This window comes from Marmota monax, unplaced genomic scaffold (assembly GCF_021218885.2).
Source record: "Marmota monax isolate L192 unplaced genomic scaffold, Marmota_monax_Labrador192_F-V1.1 WCK01_AAM20220418_F8-fsc00014, whole genome shotgun sequence".
Taxonomy (NCBI): domain Eukaryota; kingdom Metazoa; phylum Chordata; class Mammalia; order Rodentia; family Sciuridae; genus Marmota; species Marmota monax.
This window is the reverse complement of record NW_026695222.1, coordinates 15,497,626-15,516,153: the sequence shown is the minus strand read 5'-3', so window position 1 is coordinate 15,516,153 and position 18,528 is coordinate 15,497,626. Positions and strand designations below refer to the sequence as shown.

The window sequence follows — 18,528 nt, the reverse complement described above, 5'->3', positions numbered from 1 at the left end:
GTGTCTAAGGTTGGGAAATTTCAACTTTATCTTGAGACTCTTCTGTTGAATTTATTCCCCTCATATTTTTAGTTGTTCATGAGTTCTCTCCTGTCTCTGGGTAAGTGGTTGTGGCCCTTGTTCTCTTAACCGTGGACTACATGGCCCTGGCAGTGGTTTACCACCCTCATGACATGTCACAAAAACCTGAAAACTAATGGTCAGAGCTTATTCTCAGGAACTGGACATGGTAGGCATTCACTAAATACCTGTTAAATGAATAACCAAATAAAGCATGGTATAGTAAAGGAAGATTATTATAAAGTAAGAACAAGATATATGTAATCTGTTCTTTGCTCATGTTTTCCCTAAATATATAGGAAAAACTAAAGAATATAAAAGTATTCGAGTATGATGGTGCACCCCTGTAATTCCAGCAACTTGGGAGGCTGAGGCAAGATGATCACAAGTTTCAAGGCCAGCTTAGACAATTTAGTGAAATCGTCTCAAAATAACAAAATAAAAAGGGCTGGGTAAAGTATCCCTGGGTTCAATCGGCAGTACTGCAAAAAGGGGGGCAGGTACTATTTGGTCACAACCTATGAGGCCCTGGCAAGCTTGTCTCTAGCCAGGTGGCTTTAACACTATCTGCAGAAGGTACTGTGAGGTGATGTGACACACCAGGTGCATTCTAGGTGCTCAACAGGTATCATTCTTCCTTTCCACAGAATAGTATAATAGAAAAAAATGTTCAAAACATTGGCAGGAGTGGGAAATGATAAAAGGAGTGCCTAGAAGTGGACAAGAAGCCCAGAAACCAGGTCACCAGTTACACACCAAGCTATGCTCAGGAAGTATGGCCACAGGTGCTGTGAGGAACAGATCCTGGGGACCAGGAAACACAATTGATGGCTGGGCACGGAGAGGCCACAGGTTTGGTTTTCGGACCATGTGGTGACACAGGAAGAGAGAGGCCTTTCCAACCTAGTGTTTAAAGACACAACAGCAGGGTAAGCATTCTGGTTATTTTTAGTTAAAGAAAAACAGCCTTTTCCAAGGGCAACAAAGTGAACTAAAGGTCAGAAGGAAGCTGGGTGTGGGCTTCTCACAGGCTCTTGCTCCAAAACCTGGAAGTGAGGAAAGAGAGCCCTCCTGGGAACTCTGGGGTGCCTGGAACAGCAGAAGGATTCCTCTGGTGGGGCTGGGCACAGCTGCCAGACCAACCTTGGTCACTGGATTGGTTTGCATGGGCTCTAGGGCGATTTCCACAGGCCAGTCAGTTGATATGATTAACACTAGTATTCTTTGGGGCATTACATTAAGGAATGATACAGGGAGCCAGAAGAGTGGCTTATTCAGTTGGATTCTGAATCACAATCAGGAAATAGTCTTTATCTGCAAAAGAGAGAAATGGAAAAACAAATCACTAAATGTAAAATGGCAGAAAAACATAATAGAAAGCAAGTAACTCCTTAAGTTACCACAAAGAGGGAGGAGGGGAAGAACGTTTTAATAAAAAGCATCAATGCCAGGCTATTTCCTATCGCTCGGAAACAAGATAAACTCGACAGCTTCCTGTGGGGGCTCCTGCTGGTGGGGTTGCTGGGAAGTGATCGCTCCCCTCAGAGACAGCAGGCCCTTGGAGCAGCCACCCAGCCTTCTTTTAGTTACTTGACAGCAGTTACTAGTTTATTAACTGACTGTCTCAAACAATAAAAAGGGCTGGGGATACAGCTTAGTGGTAAAGCATCCCTTGGTTCAATCAGCAGTCCAAAAAAACAAAAAAGAGAGAGAGAAAAAAATCATAGGAAGTCCAAGTCCTCAGAGGTGAGCCTGACCATCCTTAGTGTACAGAAGAAAAATTAAAGAAGCAGAAGGTTTTAACTCTGCCCACTTCACAATCAAATCACAAACACTTACAAAGGCTTACATGTGTCAGGACCTGGGTGAACTGTTTTTCACTGGTACTTTGGGTAGAGTGCTTGCCTTGCATGCACAAGGCCATGGTTTCAATCCCCAGCCCACACGCCCATATCCTCAAGGCCACAAAAAAAAAAAAAAAGAAAAGAAATATGTATATATATGGAAGAGAGGGAAGCAGGTTTGGCCTTATGCTCTGAACCCCTCTGGTCTGCTGCCCCCTGTTGAACATGAAAGAGTGGCAGGATCTCGGTCATTTGTGGCTGCTCAGATTCAAGTCTAAAGTTTGGATCTTCCCAAGATGACAGGATGTTGCAACTGGGAAGAAACAGAAACAAAGGGACTACCAGTTTCATGGCTAAGTAATCTGCATACATAAAAGAATGGTATTAAAATCAGAAATAATAAAAAGCCACTGATAAAAACAGACACAATCAACAATACCAATGTCTTTTATATCAAATTACTAGTTCCAAGTCCTATAATACCATGGCAAGTGCTCTGTGGGAGGTTGTATTTTGAAGCTTGTTTATGCTGAGTCAATGTGGCTTTATATAAGTAAGGTTAAAAACTGAAAACCAAATCTGTCTGAAAACGCTCTTTAGTGTGAATTGTTCTGGGCCAGGATGGGGTGAAATTGGTACTTCTATGGAGTCAATTTCTGAAACCACCTACTGCTATTACTGGCCTGGGAAGCAGATTCTAGGCTTGACCAGGAAGTCAATCAGAGGGGCAGGAAGGAACTGTTCATGGCAGGGCTGCTCCAGGCTGCTCAGTGCGGGGTGCTAACTACAGTCCTTATGGCAATCCAGTCTAATGCCTCCAGGGCTCCGGTCAGTGGCTCCTGCCTACAGGAGTTCTGGCACCAACACCTAACATTTTTTTCTTGGACACATCAAAGTGTGTCAAAACACTGATTTTCATCCTGAATACCATGCCCCACAAACATCCCTGACCCCATTCCCATTGTTGATTCCACCCCTGTCCCATAGTGGTGGGGTGTCAGTTAGGAAGCCATTCCTTTATTTATTCAACAAATATTTATTAATAGATATTTGTTAAATGTTTACTATGCTTAGTATAAATATTTACTAAATGTTTCCAAGCCCCTGCCCTCATGGAACTTACTGTCTAGTGGAGAAAACAGACTTAAAATTGCACACAAGCAGCTGGATGGCCAAGTGACAAGGAAGGATAGAATGTTCCCACAGCAAGATGGCATGTGGAAGGGCCCCAGGGAGAAGGATGCAGGCTTTGAGAACAACAGTGTGGCTGAGGCACAGCAGTGTGGGAATCGGAAGAAACACCCATTTAAGGTGACGGTATTGTACCACGCACTCTCCAGAATAACACCCAGCATGTGTATGTGTGCCCGGCTGGGGGAAAGGTGAAGGTGAGCAAGAGAGCATTCACACTCCCTGCAGGACTTGTGCTGGCCCCGTGAGGGCTGGCCACTTTAAGGCTGTGGAGCCTCTGAGCCTGCGAACCCCTAACCTGGGAGCTGCCCATCCCAGACTCAAGGACATTCATGGCTTCTGAATGCCCGCAGGTCCTCAAGGCCAAGTTTGAGAAGCTTGGCCTGAGACACACATGACTGGGGGCTTTCACACAACTCTGCCCTTTCAGGAGACATTCTTAGAAGCTTCAGGTTGACAGACGCTTTTCATGGAGAATTTGTCTATGTGGCAACCATGTCATTTGCCCTTGCCGAACACTCTAAGCTCCCAGGTGTGTCAATGAGGAGACCAGATCTGCTGACACACAGGGTAAGTCAAGGGATGATTCCTGGGTCCACCTTGAGGGCTGTGCAGATGTGTCCTCCACAGTCATACAGCAAGAAGTTTTGGGGGATTTCAGTTCAAATTTGATTCTAAGGCTTTCTGCCCCAATCCAAGCCTAGACATTTATACAGACAAGGTCTCAGAGGACCACAGCAGCATAGTACCTGACTTGACATTTTATAGATGTGGTTATAGAGATGTTCCATGACTTGCCCATATAAGAGTTCACTGGAAAAAGAGATTCCGTGCCTCCCCCAACTTTTTTCCCCTAACAGAATCAGGCGTCAGGGGCTGGGGTCATGGCTCAATGGTAGAGTGCTTGCCTTGCATGTGAGAGGCACTGGGTTCGATCCTCAGCATCACATAATAAAATAAATAAAATAAAGTTATAAAAAAATAGAATCAGGAATCAGTTGGTGTGAGATGCAGTAAATGTGTAAGGCTTTTTTTTTAAAATTCCTCTTAAGTTACCTTTATGTACTCTGTGACTGACTTGCTCTATCTCCACCCTCTAGAGACTGTCCCAGGGAGGCTGGGGGCCCTGTGACTAGCTTTCTGGCTCTCTTTTTCCTATCCTTCCAGACAACTGGACTGGGTAAGAACAGACCTTGGAACAGAACCAATGCTACCCTGCTGCTGGTAGTGGCTGACTGCCTATCAAATTCCCAGAATTCTGCAGCTGGCCTTCTGCAGTGTTGCCAAGCGCAGGGACACTCATGTCCCCAGTCTACCCACTGTGCTCCTTCATCCAGGACCTACCCAACAATCATATCGGCCCCTGCCCTAAACACCTCTGCTCATAGGATCAAGTCCTCTCAGATGAGTTTGGTGTCTGAGGCTCCTTTTAAGTTGGATCAGTCTCACTTTCTACATCTACACAGGTTCTGACACTCTAGACAAGCAGTTACTGCAACCTAGCTGTATCATAAAGTGGGAACTGGGCCTGGGGATGTGGCTCAAGCGGTAGCGTGCTCGCCTGGCATGCGTGCGGCCTGGGTTCGATCCTCAGCACCACATACAAACAAAGATGTTGTGTAACGCCGAAAATTAAAAAGTAAATATTAAAATTCTCTCTCTCTCTCTCAAAAAAAAAAACCAACTTCATAAAGTGGGAAACCTACACATTCAACTATGGCTCAGGCAAAACAGAGGGTGAGAGAGAAGTAACAATGCAAAAACAGTCCTGGAGAATCACGTCCGGAATGGTAGCCCTGCAGTTTCCTGTGGTGGTCTCCATTCCTGTGGGCTCTTCCCAGGAAAAGTATCTCATCACCCTGAGAATGATCCCAAAACCTAAAGACAGGCTTGGCTGTACCACACAGTCCCCATATACATGCCAAGCTCTTCATGGAAAAATAATATAGCCATCTGCTCTAGTGTCGGAGAAAAAGCTGGCTGTATGGGGCCTAGAGAGATGACATATATTTTAGCTTAGAATCAATAAATTATTTTCCCTCCAATTCTTTTTCTGCTCCTCTGCCTTGCTTATTCTTTTCTGGCCTTCAAGGTTCAGCTCCAACATCCCCTCTTTTGTTGAGCCTTTGCCAACTGCCTTGAGCAGACCTGATCATGCACTCCCCATGTCCCAAATGCTTGTTGAGTTTCCTCCCTGTCAAGGTAAGGGTGATCTGTGTTATGCTTGTGTCTTTCTTACCCCAAGAGTGATTCCCTTCTGGGGCCTACAGTCACTGTGAGAAAGGATTTGTTGGGGGATACCAGCTAGAGTCTGGCTAGTCAATGGGGCAACTGGATTCCTTCAATTCCTCAGGCCCTCCTTGGACCTGAGCAGATCCCAATGTGTGAGGTCTTCTTGATAGCTATGGAGAACCTGCTGTGAGGATCTGTTTCCAAGTGGTGAGGTGAAAGATCCCTTACCTGGTGCAACCATAATTTCATTTTTCTTGGAGCGGATTCGAAGGAAGGTGAGGTCATTCTGGGGGTCAATTTCTCGCACAGTGCTCCTTGCCTTCAAGATGAAGTTGTGCATGAGGTTGGCATACTGTGTGGTGGTGGGATTGTCCATGGTACTCTTGATGGGAATTCCTGAAGGGAAAGCAAATGTAAATTGAGCAGGATGTTAGAGCCCCTTTCTGCTAAGCTCCCAACTCAAACTCCACAAAACTCTAGAGTACTAGAGTAGTAGTTAATAATGCCACTATTTACAGAGGGCTTGCTATCTGACAGACGCAGTGCTGAGTATTTAAGTATGTCAGCACCAGGCCCAGAACCCTCAGTGGATGGTGATACATCTTCATTTGCCAATGAGGCCACAGGTTCCTTGAGTGGTGGGACAACCTGCCTACAGGCACAGGGCAGACGATGAGCAGTGGGGCCAGGACTCAAACACAGGTCTGTGGGCTTCACTGCCAGGCCTCTTTCCCAGAGTCACATTGTCTATCTGGTTTTCAGCAATAAAAGGAGAGATGTTCCTTCATAACATTCAGAACCTGACCTGGAGGAAAGCTCTAACAAATCTGTAAAGACTGAAAAGGAGAAAGCAGAGAAAAGGTCAGTTTGTGCCAGGATATAACCATCACTATCCCCATTCAAGGTAGGCTTAGGGTCTAGTTAAAAAGACACAGTCTATGGCCGGGGTTGTGGCTTAATGGTAGAGCGCTTCCTCACACGTGTGAGGCACTGGGTTCGATCCTCAGCACCACATAAAAACAAATAAACAAAATAAAGGTATTGTGTATAACTAAAAAACAAATATTAAAAAAATAAATGAAATAAAGTTATTAAAAACAACAATAACACATAGTCTACACATATGTTGGTGACCCTAAATCAAAGCATGTGTCTATGTCTGTGCATACCCTATTGCTATCTCTTTCAAAGAGCCCACACTGAGGGGTTCTGGGTATAGCTCACTGGTAGAGCATGGGTGCTTAGGATGTACAAGGTCTTAGATTCAATCCTCAGGGGGTGGGGGGAAGCAAACAGCCTACTACGTATGTGAACAACCCACAGACTCACCATTTCTCTACTGCTGGGTATTTAAGCTAGGATTTTGTTAGTATAATTAACTAGGCAATGGACATCATTATCAAGTCTTGTGTGTGTGTGTGTGTGTGTGTGTGCACGCGCGCGTGCGTGCGTGTGGTACTGTGGCTTGAATTCAGGGGTGCTCTACCACTGAGCTACACTAAGCCCCTTTTATTTTGGGACAAATAAAGTTGCCAAGGTTGGCTTCCAACTTGTGATCCTTCTGCTTCAGCCTCCTGAGTAGCTGGGTTACAGGCATGTGCCACCAAGCCCAGTTTGTCTTTTGAGGATTAAATGAACTTAACTCACTGGACTGTGTCTATTGTCAAGGAGGTGAGGAATAACACTGAGTCATGAGGTGCCTGTGAACTGACCATGACCTATCAGCAAAAGGCTCCATCTATGAGAGTCCAAGAGCTCACCAGTTAACGCTCTCATTTGAAGGATGCAACCCAAGTTACGCCCCATATACAAGTGGCTAGACTTTGGGTATAGGACCCCAATAATCTGGCCCACAAGTGACCAGTAACAGACCAGTCAAAGGCAGTTGTTCTCAAGCCTATCTCCAATGGGTAGCAAGAAACCGGCCCAACCTTGTCTTCTCAGGGTACCAGGAACATGAGCATGGCAAGAGGACATGGTGGCAAAAGAGGCAAAAGAGGCAGCTGAGTCAGACAGGCCGTTTTGAGTCAAGTGAAATCATGTGAATGGGTTGTGGTGGTCACTTGCCTTTAAAGGACAAGAGGACTGGAACATCAGGGCTGCTGGTAGATAGCAACAATGTGCACACCAGGGTCCAATGGAGCCTGGCTCGGTGGCTGTACCTTCCTGAGGATGAGCAGTGAGCAGTGTCTGCTGTAATCTATCCAAAATGGGAGGGGTGATGGTGTAGGAACACTGAATCTGATGACCCGGGCTTGCTCCCACCTCTGCTCTTCCATAGCTATGTGACTTTATGCAAGTGATTGAATCTCCCTAGCTTCCACTGCTTCGTGTGTGAAATGATGCCTCTATTTCAAAGTGCTGCTGTGAGGAATGAATACTGTTCAGTGCATTTAAGAAAGTTGAGTTATAGGACATGCTTAATAAACGTGATTTGTTACCAACATCACCCACCCAATAAATCCCATTCCTGATTCCCTGAGGGGATGTGACTGTTCCCTAAAATTGCAAAAACACTAACACGGAGCCTACCTGCTAGGAGTCAGGACCAGATGGTGCCCTGGGCTAACTGTTTCTGCTGCCTGGCCAGGAACCCTTCATTAGCTCATTTTCGGGTCTTGATGCTAAGTCTTACCAGTGCCAAGACTTGACTTAAAGATCTGTATAATCAGACCTCTTGACGTTAGCTTTTTTTTAGAGTAGTGCTGATATTGAACCTAGGCCTTGCAAGTGCCCTAACACTGAGCTATATCCCCACCCCCCAGACCATCTCTTTTATATACCACAAGGCCACCTTTTCACAGATCCCTTGGCCTGGAACTTTCATTCTAGTGCCTCTATTCTTTGGTCCCAGCTCTACCTAGTTTTCCTTTAGAGCAGTTTATCAAGTTTGACAACACACTGGTAGGGAAGTAATTAATCATTACATTCATCTCCCACCAGACTCTAAGCTCCCTAAAGGCAGAAACCATTCAGATTTCTCTCACCAGAACCCTTGGAAATTAAGCATTTCTTGCTATTGATAAATGAGTGATCACAGGGATCCACTTTCATAGACGGAGGCCATTTGAGAAGGAGAGGAATGTGTAGCTTGGTGGTAGAGAATGGGTGTGTAGGACATACAAGGCCTTGTACAAGGCCCAGCACCACCCCCTACCAAAAAAAAAAAAATCAAAGAGCCTACTATGTATGTGAACATTTGAAGCAGGGGAAAGAACAAGGGCTAAAGCAATGAGATGAAATAAGTCTCTGAGAGGAAGGTAGACTATGGAAAAGTGGATACCTGTGACTGGGCATTAGTTTGATAACATTTCTTTTCTTTTCTTTTTTTTCTGGTACTGGAGATTGAATCCAGCGGTGCTCAACCACTGAGGCACATATCCATAAGTTGCTGAGGGCCTTGCTAAATTGCTGAGGCTGGCCTTGAACTTGCAATCCTCCTGCCTCAGCCTCTTGAGCTGCTGGGATTATAGGCATATGCCAGTGTATCTGGCTTTGACCACATGCTATAAGTGAGCAATGTGTAAAGGAGACAAGAAAGTAACCATTTGTTCACTCCCTCTAAAAATAAAAGAAAACATGGAGGCAAGTGTGCAGGGACCCAAACTGGGAAGAATTTCAGATTAATTACAGATCCACAGTTTACAGACCTTAAGTGACCCCAAAGGTGGCCTATCCAGCCTTTGCCTTCACAAATGGAGACTGTGTAGTCTACAGAAATGGCCGGGCAGGGGCACAATTTCTGAGCTGTGGCTCAGATCTGTCCTGGTTATACAACCAGGTCATCCCTTCCACTACACCAAAACCTTTAAACAACAACAACAAAACCTTAAAAAAATGAACAGATACTTTTGTCAGCACCACCTCTGTGCCAGCACTGTTCTGGTTGCTGGAGATAGAGGAGAGCAGACCCTTTTTGGGACACTGCAGAGCCTGCATGATCTCATCTAGGACACATCATTTAAACTTTCTGAGCCTCTATTTCCTTGTTGGGATAATGGTTTGTTGAGAAGATTATCATCAAGGGCTTAGCTTCCTAAAAGAGGAACATTTGAGGGGGTCTTTATAGGTGGGTGACATTTAAATCAGTAGAGAAAGGAAAGGCCATTTGAGGCAGAGGAAAGAGCAAGAGGTAAAGCAATAAGATTAAGTAAGTCTCTGAGAGGAAGGCAGACTATGGCCTGCAGAGACACCCCCAGCCCCCACCAAGGAGAGAGACCAAGGAACTAAGGCTGGAGAGGGAAGACTGACTCCCAAGAAGTCTGCATCTTAGCCATCTCTTCATGTTGACGAGACATTCCCACTTGCATGGGTGTATCTGCAGGTCTGCCGTTCCTCTGCCTGAGCACTTGGGGACGGGGGTGGAGGGGGGTACACAGGCTGGACACAGGCCAAACACATGAACTATAGAGTTGGAACTCCAGGTCCACCACTCTTCCCTCTGTCCTTTGGATACTGCTTAACCTCTTCCTAAGGCTTGGTTTTATCATTATAAAATGAAGATATTAATAACTCTATCCTTATTTTGCTGTTTGAAGGATTAAATGAATTCATCTCGTGGTAGAGTGTTTGCCTAGTATGTGTGAAGCTCTGGGTTCAGTCTCCAGTACCAGGAAAAAAAAAAAGTCTATATCAAGTATTTATAATGGTGCCTGGAAAAGGGCATTATTATTTCCAATCATGCTAGCTATTATAGATATTACTGTGATTATTAATCTAGTTATTATGGCATCTATATGCTTGCAAAAGTTTTGTTTTTTTTTCCTTTGGGATTATTTTGTTGGAACACATTCCTCAGAACGGAATTACCAAATCAAAGCGCTGATGGCATCACTGATTATGGTTTGGTCATTCAACAAACACTCACTGACCTGAATCCAGAGCCTTGCTGGATGGACCAGGTGTCCAGAGGTGACTCAGACAAAGTCCTTGCTATCATGGACCTTCATCACCCAAGCTGCTGGTAACAGCACCAATGTCTTCATGTACCTGTCCCAACACTGTAGTTTTTTGGTTATTTTCTTGCTAGTAGGGTGGCTTTTAAATTGGTAAAACATTTTTCCTAATTGAAACTAATACAGAAACACAAGCTAATGATCTGAGAGCAGCTGCTCTGATTGACATGGAGGAGAAGGAACCCAGAGGAAGCACATGAGCCTTAGACTAAGGAACCCAGTACTGAAAACTACATTCTAGATGGTGTCTTGAAGAGCAGCCATCAGATGCATACAGATCTGCTGTGAGTCTTAAGCCTGTAACACTCATTCAGTGTTTTTTGTTTTTTTTTTAAATACTAGGGATTGAACCTAGGGGTATTGAGCCACATCCCCAGCCCTCTTTATTTATTTTAAGACAGGGTCTCACGAAGTTGCTGAAGCTGGCTTTGAACTTGCAATCCTCCTGCCTCAGCCTCCCCCATCACTGGGATTATAGGTGAGTGCCACCACACCAGCTCATTCAGCTTTTTATTAGAATTTGCCCTTGAGGCAGAATTTTTCAAACTTGTCTGATCAAAGAATCTCCTGGAGTGAATGGCAAACAGATTCCCAGGTCTCACCTTAGTCCTAATATATCATACTTTGTGTGGAAAGGCCTGGAAAGCTGTAGGTTTTTAAACAATAGTTTCAGGTGACTAGATAAATTTGGGAAACACTGTGGTCTAGAGACACAAAGCATGTGGTTTCCCCCAACCCAACAGGGGAACCTGACCAGGTATATGGATTCATGTAAACAAATACCTCAGAGCTCAGAACTGATGGTGACAATACCACAGTAAACAAATCATTGTTTATTCTCAGTTAATAATTTACAACCCTATAATGTAGATATAATATCCACATTTATATGCTTAAGTGACTTGCTGAAGGTCATGCGGTTAGTCGGGAGAAGAAGCAGGATACAAACTCAGAATTGCTTTTTTCCAGAGCCCTTATCCTTGATGCTGTCCAGACATCAAGGCCTAGGGCCACAAGACCAGCAGCCACTCTCTGGTTCTTCACAGTGCAGCAGAGTGGGAAAAAGCACATAGGTGTACTCAGACAGGCTCAGATGTAATTTTATCTCTGTAATGGCAGGTTAATTAAATTTCTAGACTTTTTTTTTTTTTTTTTCAATTGCAAATGGAGGGCACAGGCTGTTTTAAGGAAACAGTATGGTTGTAAAGCACCAGTCCTCAGCCTGGAGTGGAGCAGGTATACGATTAAGGTTAATTCCCTTCTTTACTACGTCTAGCACAGTTTGAGAAAATTAGTATCTGTATCTCCTGTTCAAATAATGCCCCCAGAAGAAAGGGGGAAAAAACTATGGGCACAAAGAAGTCATCCAGAGCATCACCTAATAAAAGGTAAAATCAACATAAATGGATACATAATACAGATTTAATGGGTACACAAAAGAGTAGAAACAATGTAAGTGGGTTAATAAACATTGCACTGGTACTTAAAATTTTTTGCTTAAAGGGGCTGGGACTGTATTTCAGAGGTAGAGCAGTGCCGAGCAGGCCTGAGGCCTTGGGTCATATCCCCAGTATTAAAAAAAAAAAAAAAAAAATTTTTTTTCTCATGTGAACTGTGAAGCAATTTTAGAAAATTTTGTACATAAGCATATGCAAAATAGTACCAACTATGATTATGACCATCAGAAAAGTGGCTGATGGTCACAAGGGCTGAAAAAGAATGGAAGGTGAAATGTGTGACTGTCAGGGCAGTAGAACTAGTTGAATTTTTCCTTTATTTAAAATTAGAATTTCAGGGTTGGGGTTGTAGCTCAGTGGTAGAGGGCTCGCCTAGCATGTGCAGGGCCCTGGGCTCAATCCTCAGTACCACACAAAAATAAATAAATATGGGCTGGGGATGTGGCTCAAGCAGTAATGTGCTTCCCTGGCATGTAAGGGGTGCTGGGTTCGATCCTAAGCACCACATAAAAAATAAAATAAAGATGTTTGTCAACCGAAAACGGAAAAATAAATATTAAAAAATTTCTCTCTCCCCTCAAAATAAATAAATAAATACATAAATAAAATGAAGATTAAAAAAATCAGAATTTCAATAATATTGTTAGAACACGGGAAGTGTTAAAAAGAAAAAAACAGAACACTTAGATCAGATCCATGAAGGGGCTTAGTTAAAAAGTGTTATGCTGTGTTTGGGCTGTTTTCTGGGGGTTGCCAGGGGCAAGTCATAGCTGAAGAGTGTACCTTCTGTATTCACCACGATGATTCCCTGTACTCCTTTCTGGCTCTGAAGTCGCTTCAGTGTCTCCTCCACCTCTGCCTGCCAGAAAATAAGACCAAGGTTAAGAGAGGCCAGGTAGGCTGGATTAACCTCCTCATAAGATGCATCACACATTTGTCTTCCAAAAAGAAACTAGAAACACCCAGACATTTGGCCCTATCTTAAAGCCCCCAGGCCTGTGTGAAATGGTCCTCTGGCCACCACCAGCACCTAGAGAATTAGTTCACAACTACAGCATGAAGTGGGGCTGCTCTACCCACCAGGCAATATTATGCCCCCAATCCTCAGCTATTTGAGAGAATATAAAAACATTCCCAGGAGCATAGATACATTAATGATTGACATTATCAGGTACAGCTAGGGGACAGGACTCTGATGACTTAAAAAAACCCCAAACAGAGGTTTCTAACAGGAGGGAGACACTGAGTCATTTGTGGCTCAAATAAGACAACTGAAAACATTTCAAAGAAGCAAAATTATCCTATGAGGATAGACTCAGTGATTTAATAAGCTGGCATCTGAGATAGTGTGACACACGGCATATAGCCACAGGAAATGTCTCAGGAAGGGGCTCATTAATCCTGATTATTCAGAAACCAGTCAGGGTAGGATATTTTAGCATGGGATTTGTAAACAGGAGAGACAATAAGATATTTGGGTTCTCGTTCTGGCATGCAAGACCTTCTACATTTTTACTCCAACTACTTTATTTCTCCCTCCACTTTTATCTACCTGCCCACATGTTCTTGTCCCATCTTTTAAAACTACAAGGTCTCTTCTCTGGGGGGGGGGGTGTCCTAAACACTGGAAGGAGATAGCACAATGAACTATTGTTCTTCTGGAAGGCAAATGGGGATAGTCCAGTCACTACCACCCACTCCTCAGTGATGTAATACCCTCAAATGCTGGAGGGAAAGACAAACAAGTTCCTGCTACAAAATGGTAAGTAGCCTGATGCCTCTAAAATCTAGAGTTTGGGTAAAAGGACAGGGCTGTCTCTGGATGTGAGTACAATAGAGTGGATCATGCGTATCTGAGATCCTAAGTTATTCATGGAGTTTGCTGAGCTCCCACTATGTGCCAGGTCCTAGTTTGGAGGGGAGGGATATGATAGGTATGTATGGTAGTATGATACGATAGGATATGATAGGTAGTATGATAGATCAATGCTGTACAGTATTCAGCCTGACCTGGTTGCCTTGTTGGAAATTCAACCTAAGGAAATAATCCAAAAGAATGAAAGAACACAGTAAGATGTCTGTTGCAGTGACACCTACAATAGCAAAAAAGAGAAAGCACTAAAAGGGCCAATAATTAGACAAAAGGCCAAGTAAATTATGGAATATCACTCATAGGAAGATACCATTCACATTAACAGTAGTGATTAGACTATGTGATAACACCACAGATCTGTGTTATATTGCTAAATGAAAACAGCAAAAGTATAAAATAAAGTGCTTGGTGACTGCACCCCTGTGAAAATGAGATGGCTAGAGATGATTATGAAAAAAAATAAAGCCATTTTCAGAACAGAAAACTACAGCTCAGGTTTTATTCTTTTTCTTTTTTTCCCCTCCCAAATAGTCCTTTCTACTCTGTTGTTTCTTTCTTTCTTTTTAATTTAATTTTTGCAGCTGTAGATGGACAGAATACCTTTATTTATGAATTTTTATGTGGTGCTGAGGATTGAACCCAGTGTTTCACATATGCCAGGCAAGTGCTCTGCCACTGAGCTACAGCCTCAGACCCTCTACTCTGCAGTTTCTAATTTTTAGCACACTACCCTCCCCCTCCACCAGTGTATCCAAGATGGACTCTGACATGGGGCCATAGAGCTCTGACACACTCAACATTTTAAGAATAACTTGGGACATCTGGGGATACAGTTCAGTAGTATAGTGCTTGCCTCACATGAGCAAGACCCAGAGTCAATATGGCAAAAAAAAAAAAAAAAGCTTATGTGATAATTTAGGACAGCTCAATCAACCAACAATCAACACAGGAAAGAAAGGGGAATGAAAGCTAAAGTGGAAGATGTCAAAATCTAGATTTAAACTGTATCCCAGGGTTGGGCAATGAAGCTGAAAAGAAAAAGATTAAATTTCCTAAGACTGCTATTTATTAACTATATGGCTTCTATGTGCCAGACAATTTAGGCCTGGGATTGTAGTAATGAACAAAATACAACAAAAATCTTATCCCCTGAAGTTGACCTAGGCAAGGTGGTAGGATGTATTTGGGGAGTTAGACATTAAATAACAAAAAAGAAGTAAAACATAAATGCCAGGTGTGATTGAGGGGTCTAGAATGATTTATTGATGACTCTTTCTCTTTCTTTGTACTAGGGATTCAATGAGAGACACTCTACATCCCCAGTCCTTTTATATTTCTTGTTTGAGACAAGTTCTGAGTTGCTCAAACTTGCCTCAGTCTCAAGTTGTTGGAATTACAGGCATGCACCTCTGCAATTTTGTGTAAGATGATCAGAGAAATCCTAAGAGAGCTGAATGAAATGAAGGAGCTAACCATGTGGATTTCTAGAGAGAAGGTTCTAGACAGTGTAAAGAACAAATACAAAAGCAACACCATGGAAAAGTATGCTGCTCAAGGAACAGCAAAAGAGCTAGTGGGCCTGAAATGCAATGAACAAGGGGAAGAATGGTGGCTACCAGCCAGGAACAAATTACAGCCAACCGGCAGACCATGACGTGACCTGGGTTTTTCTTGGGATGTTATGTGGAGCCACTAGCAAGTTATGAGGTGAGGAGAGACAAGATGCGATGTTTTTGAAGGCCAGCTTTGGCTGCTGTGTGGAGAATGGACTACAGGGGGCACACACAGCCTGCCAGGAGTCTGGGCTTCCAGCACTCAGGCTTGGTATATGTCCTCTCTCTATCTGAAGTATAAAGTACTCCCTCTATCTGAAGGAAAGGAACTTTTTCCTCTTGTCCTTACTCCTTAACATAACCAACTCCTAACCTTTCAAAGTCACGTCATGGGCCTCCTAGGAAAGGTCTTTAATACCAGCCCCACTCTGGACACCTGTAGCATCCAGCCTTCATGGTACAGTATAATTGACATTTTATATCCATCTTCTACTGTAGACCCAAAGTACCCTTGGAGCAGGGATCCAGTACCTTTTATAGCCCCAATACCAGACACAGGACAGGCTCAGTGAATACTTAAGAACAAATAAAAAGCATTTTTTTCAACTATGTTTCAAAATCAACCCTTTTAAGTATAGGAGGGAGGATGCTACCTTATAGGATCCAGTGTAACAAAAAGCAAAAGTTTGGGTGACCTTAATTTCTGCCCCAAGTGCTGGGGATTGAACTCAGGGTCTTGTGCAAGACACACAAGTATTCTACCACTGAGCTAAATCCCTAGTCCTTTTTAACTTTGAGACAGGGTGTTGCTAAGTTGCCCAGGGTATCCTCCAACTTGTGATCCTCCTGCCTGACAAGTAACTGGGGTTACAGGCATGTGCCATGGTGCCCAGGTAGGTGATTCTGTTTAATAAGAACCAGCTACTGAGATTTGGTTGTTCAAAAAACAAATTCACACTTACCAGGAACAGGACACACAAGCATACATTTATGTACTCAGTACCCACTATGGGTCATCCACTGCTTTCAGACATATGCTTCCATCTGAACATCTCATTCATCTTCCATGACTATTATGATCTTCATTTTACAGTTAAGGAAATTGAGGTTCAGAGAAAAGAAGGGTTTTACCCAAGAACACATAGCAGGTCAAAAGAAGAGCTAAAAGGCAGTCCCATCACAGGGGAAGCTAAGGTGGGAGGACTGTTTGAGTCTGGAGTTCCAGACGAGTCTGGGTAACAAGGAAAGACCCTGTCTTAAAAGAAAAAAAAAAAAAGTGATACGAAAGATGAAATTACATATATATTTGAAGCATTATTACATGTTTTTAATGAGGTGGGGACATTCTTTGTGGTATAATAATGAGAAATGCAGAACTCACAATTTGTATATTCAGTAGGAGCTAAACTATATAAAATAGAAACCGAAGCGAAAATGCCTAGAAGTAATTCACTTAGTGATCATCTCTAATGACACCTTCTTTCATTTTCCTTTTCAATTTTTCTTATAAGCTTTACATATCTAAAAAAGATGACTGAAAAAGTTACATTCACATGGTTTAATGTTTAAAAGTCCTTTTTGAGTTTTGTATAAGCGATAGGGACTAACAACACACAACCTGAAAAGGTGTAAAGAGCCCACGGTTGCAGCCAACAAGGCAGAGGGCTTGGGGATTCCCAAGGCCAGACCCTACCGGTTCCTTACTCAGGCACCCAGTCTGAGTGTTTGGACGGAGCCACAGCGAGACGCAGCAGTCACGCTTCTTAGGGCTCAAGTCCACCGCCACTTTCTGGGTCAAAGCTTGGCATTCCGAAGACTTAGATTTTAAATGTGTGGGTGGGTGATGGTCGCACAGTTCCTCACAGCTCACCGCACAGAGCTGCGAGGAGGAAAAACAACACACATGACGCACTCACTTAGCAGTGCTTGCCACCTACTAGCTTCGGGGAAAATGCTACCCTTAAGGCTAGAGTCGCACGACAAGGCCCAGGTGCTAGTCGGCAGGCCTCAGAGTCCCAGCCTCCCACTGCCTGGTCTTCACTGAGGCCCCAGCTGTTTCCAGTCGAGGAGCAGCGGCATCCGGTGGCCACGCCTCGGCCGGGCCCCAAAGGCCCGCGCCATTCGGGTTCCGCCCTCCAGTCAGCTTGGGTCCGATTCCGGCCCCGCCCAGGCCGGCGGACTCCTCTCCTGGCGCTCTGAGACCCCGGTGGCGGATGGACCGCATGGCTAGGGAGGGGTGCAACAGCTAGCCAAAAAGCACCGGTGAACACTCACCATCTCGGACTGATCCTTAGCTCCGCGTCGCGAACACTCAGCTCAAATCCGTGTCTTTCTGCGCCTGCGCATAGTTCCCTGTGGTAACGGACAGCTGAGGCAGCCTATCAGGAATCAGCGGGGGTATTGGGGCGGGCAAACGGGCTGAAGTGTTTCTCCACCCAGGGCCCTGGGATGTTTGACTCTCAGGTGTCTGAAAGTGTAAAGGAAGGATGAGGATGTAGCTGAGTGGCGTTTGCCTACGTTAGCGAAAAGCAAAGGAGCACGTAAGCTGTAGAAAATTCCCAACTCCATCTGTACCACAAAGATATCGGTTCTAGGTGTTGGAAGAGGCTGGGTGGAGGGGTGATGGGAGAGTATGCGCCCAGATGGAGGCAAAGACAGGCGCGGAGCCAGAATGAGCTGAAGATACGGGAAACTAATGTTGGGTCTGAAGTCGGGTTCTCTCTGGAGTCTGCAGCGCGACCTCTTTGGGAATATTCCATGCAAGCTCTGAGATGAGCTGGCCTGGGAGTCCACGGTTTAGGAATCCAAACTCATTCCCACTTCTGTGTTACCTTTGGAGAAGGCACTTTACATGTCTGTGCTATATCATTTTCTCACCATTAAAAACACTAAAAGAGGACATTAAAAAAAAATTAAGAGGACCTTTCTTCCTAGAGCTCTATATCGTTCCTTTTTCTGCTCTATTTAAACCTTTTACTCCGACAGACCACAAAAATTTCTGGGCCTTCTATCAGGAAATAACTTCCGTTAAAACATGCTGCGGTTTAGTGAAACTGGTGCTACCTTACTGTACTCATTATCTCCAGAAGCCTCAACATGGTGATTATTGGCATTTCCACTTTACAAATTTTTTCTTCCTGGCATTGGAATTTGCTGAATTCTGTCGATAATCCACCTCCAGATTTTCATTCTACAATATCCTTTCTAATGGGGAAGGATTTAGTGCTCCTTCCAGGGGTGTCTGCTTCTCAGAAAGAGGGCTGCATAATAACTTTCCAGATAGGAAATCTAGAAGACACCACCTTAACCAGATTAAGGTTAGTTATTTCTGGTAATGGAACATACTGATGTGTGCACCCGATA

General features: G+C 44.0%; 1 protein-coding gene across 1 annotated transcript; it reads right to left on the bottom strand.

The window, feature by feature from the left end:
* Positions 1-990: 990 nt before the first annotated feature.
* Dynlrb1 (dynein light chain roadblock-type 1) lies at positions 991-17,576 on the bottom strand. The gene is made up of 4 exons (XM_046433598.2): positions 17,440-17,576; positions 12,523-12,598; positions 5,556-5,723; positions 991-1,374 (listed from the first exon to the last, which is right to left on the bottom strand). Exons 1-4 carry the CDS (start codon positions 17,440-17,442, stop codon positions 1,331-1,333), a joined length of 291 nt encoding a protein of 96 aa, XP_046289554.1. The 5' UTR covers positions 17,443-17,576; the 3' UTR covers positions 991-1,330.
* Positions 17,577-18,528: the final 952 nt, after the last annotated feature.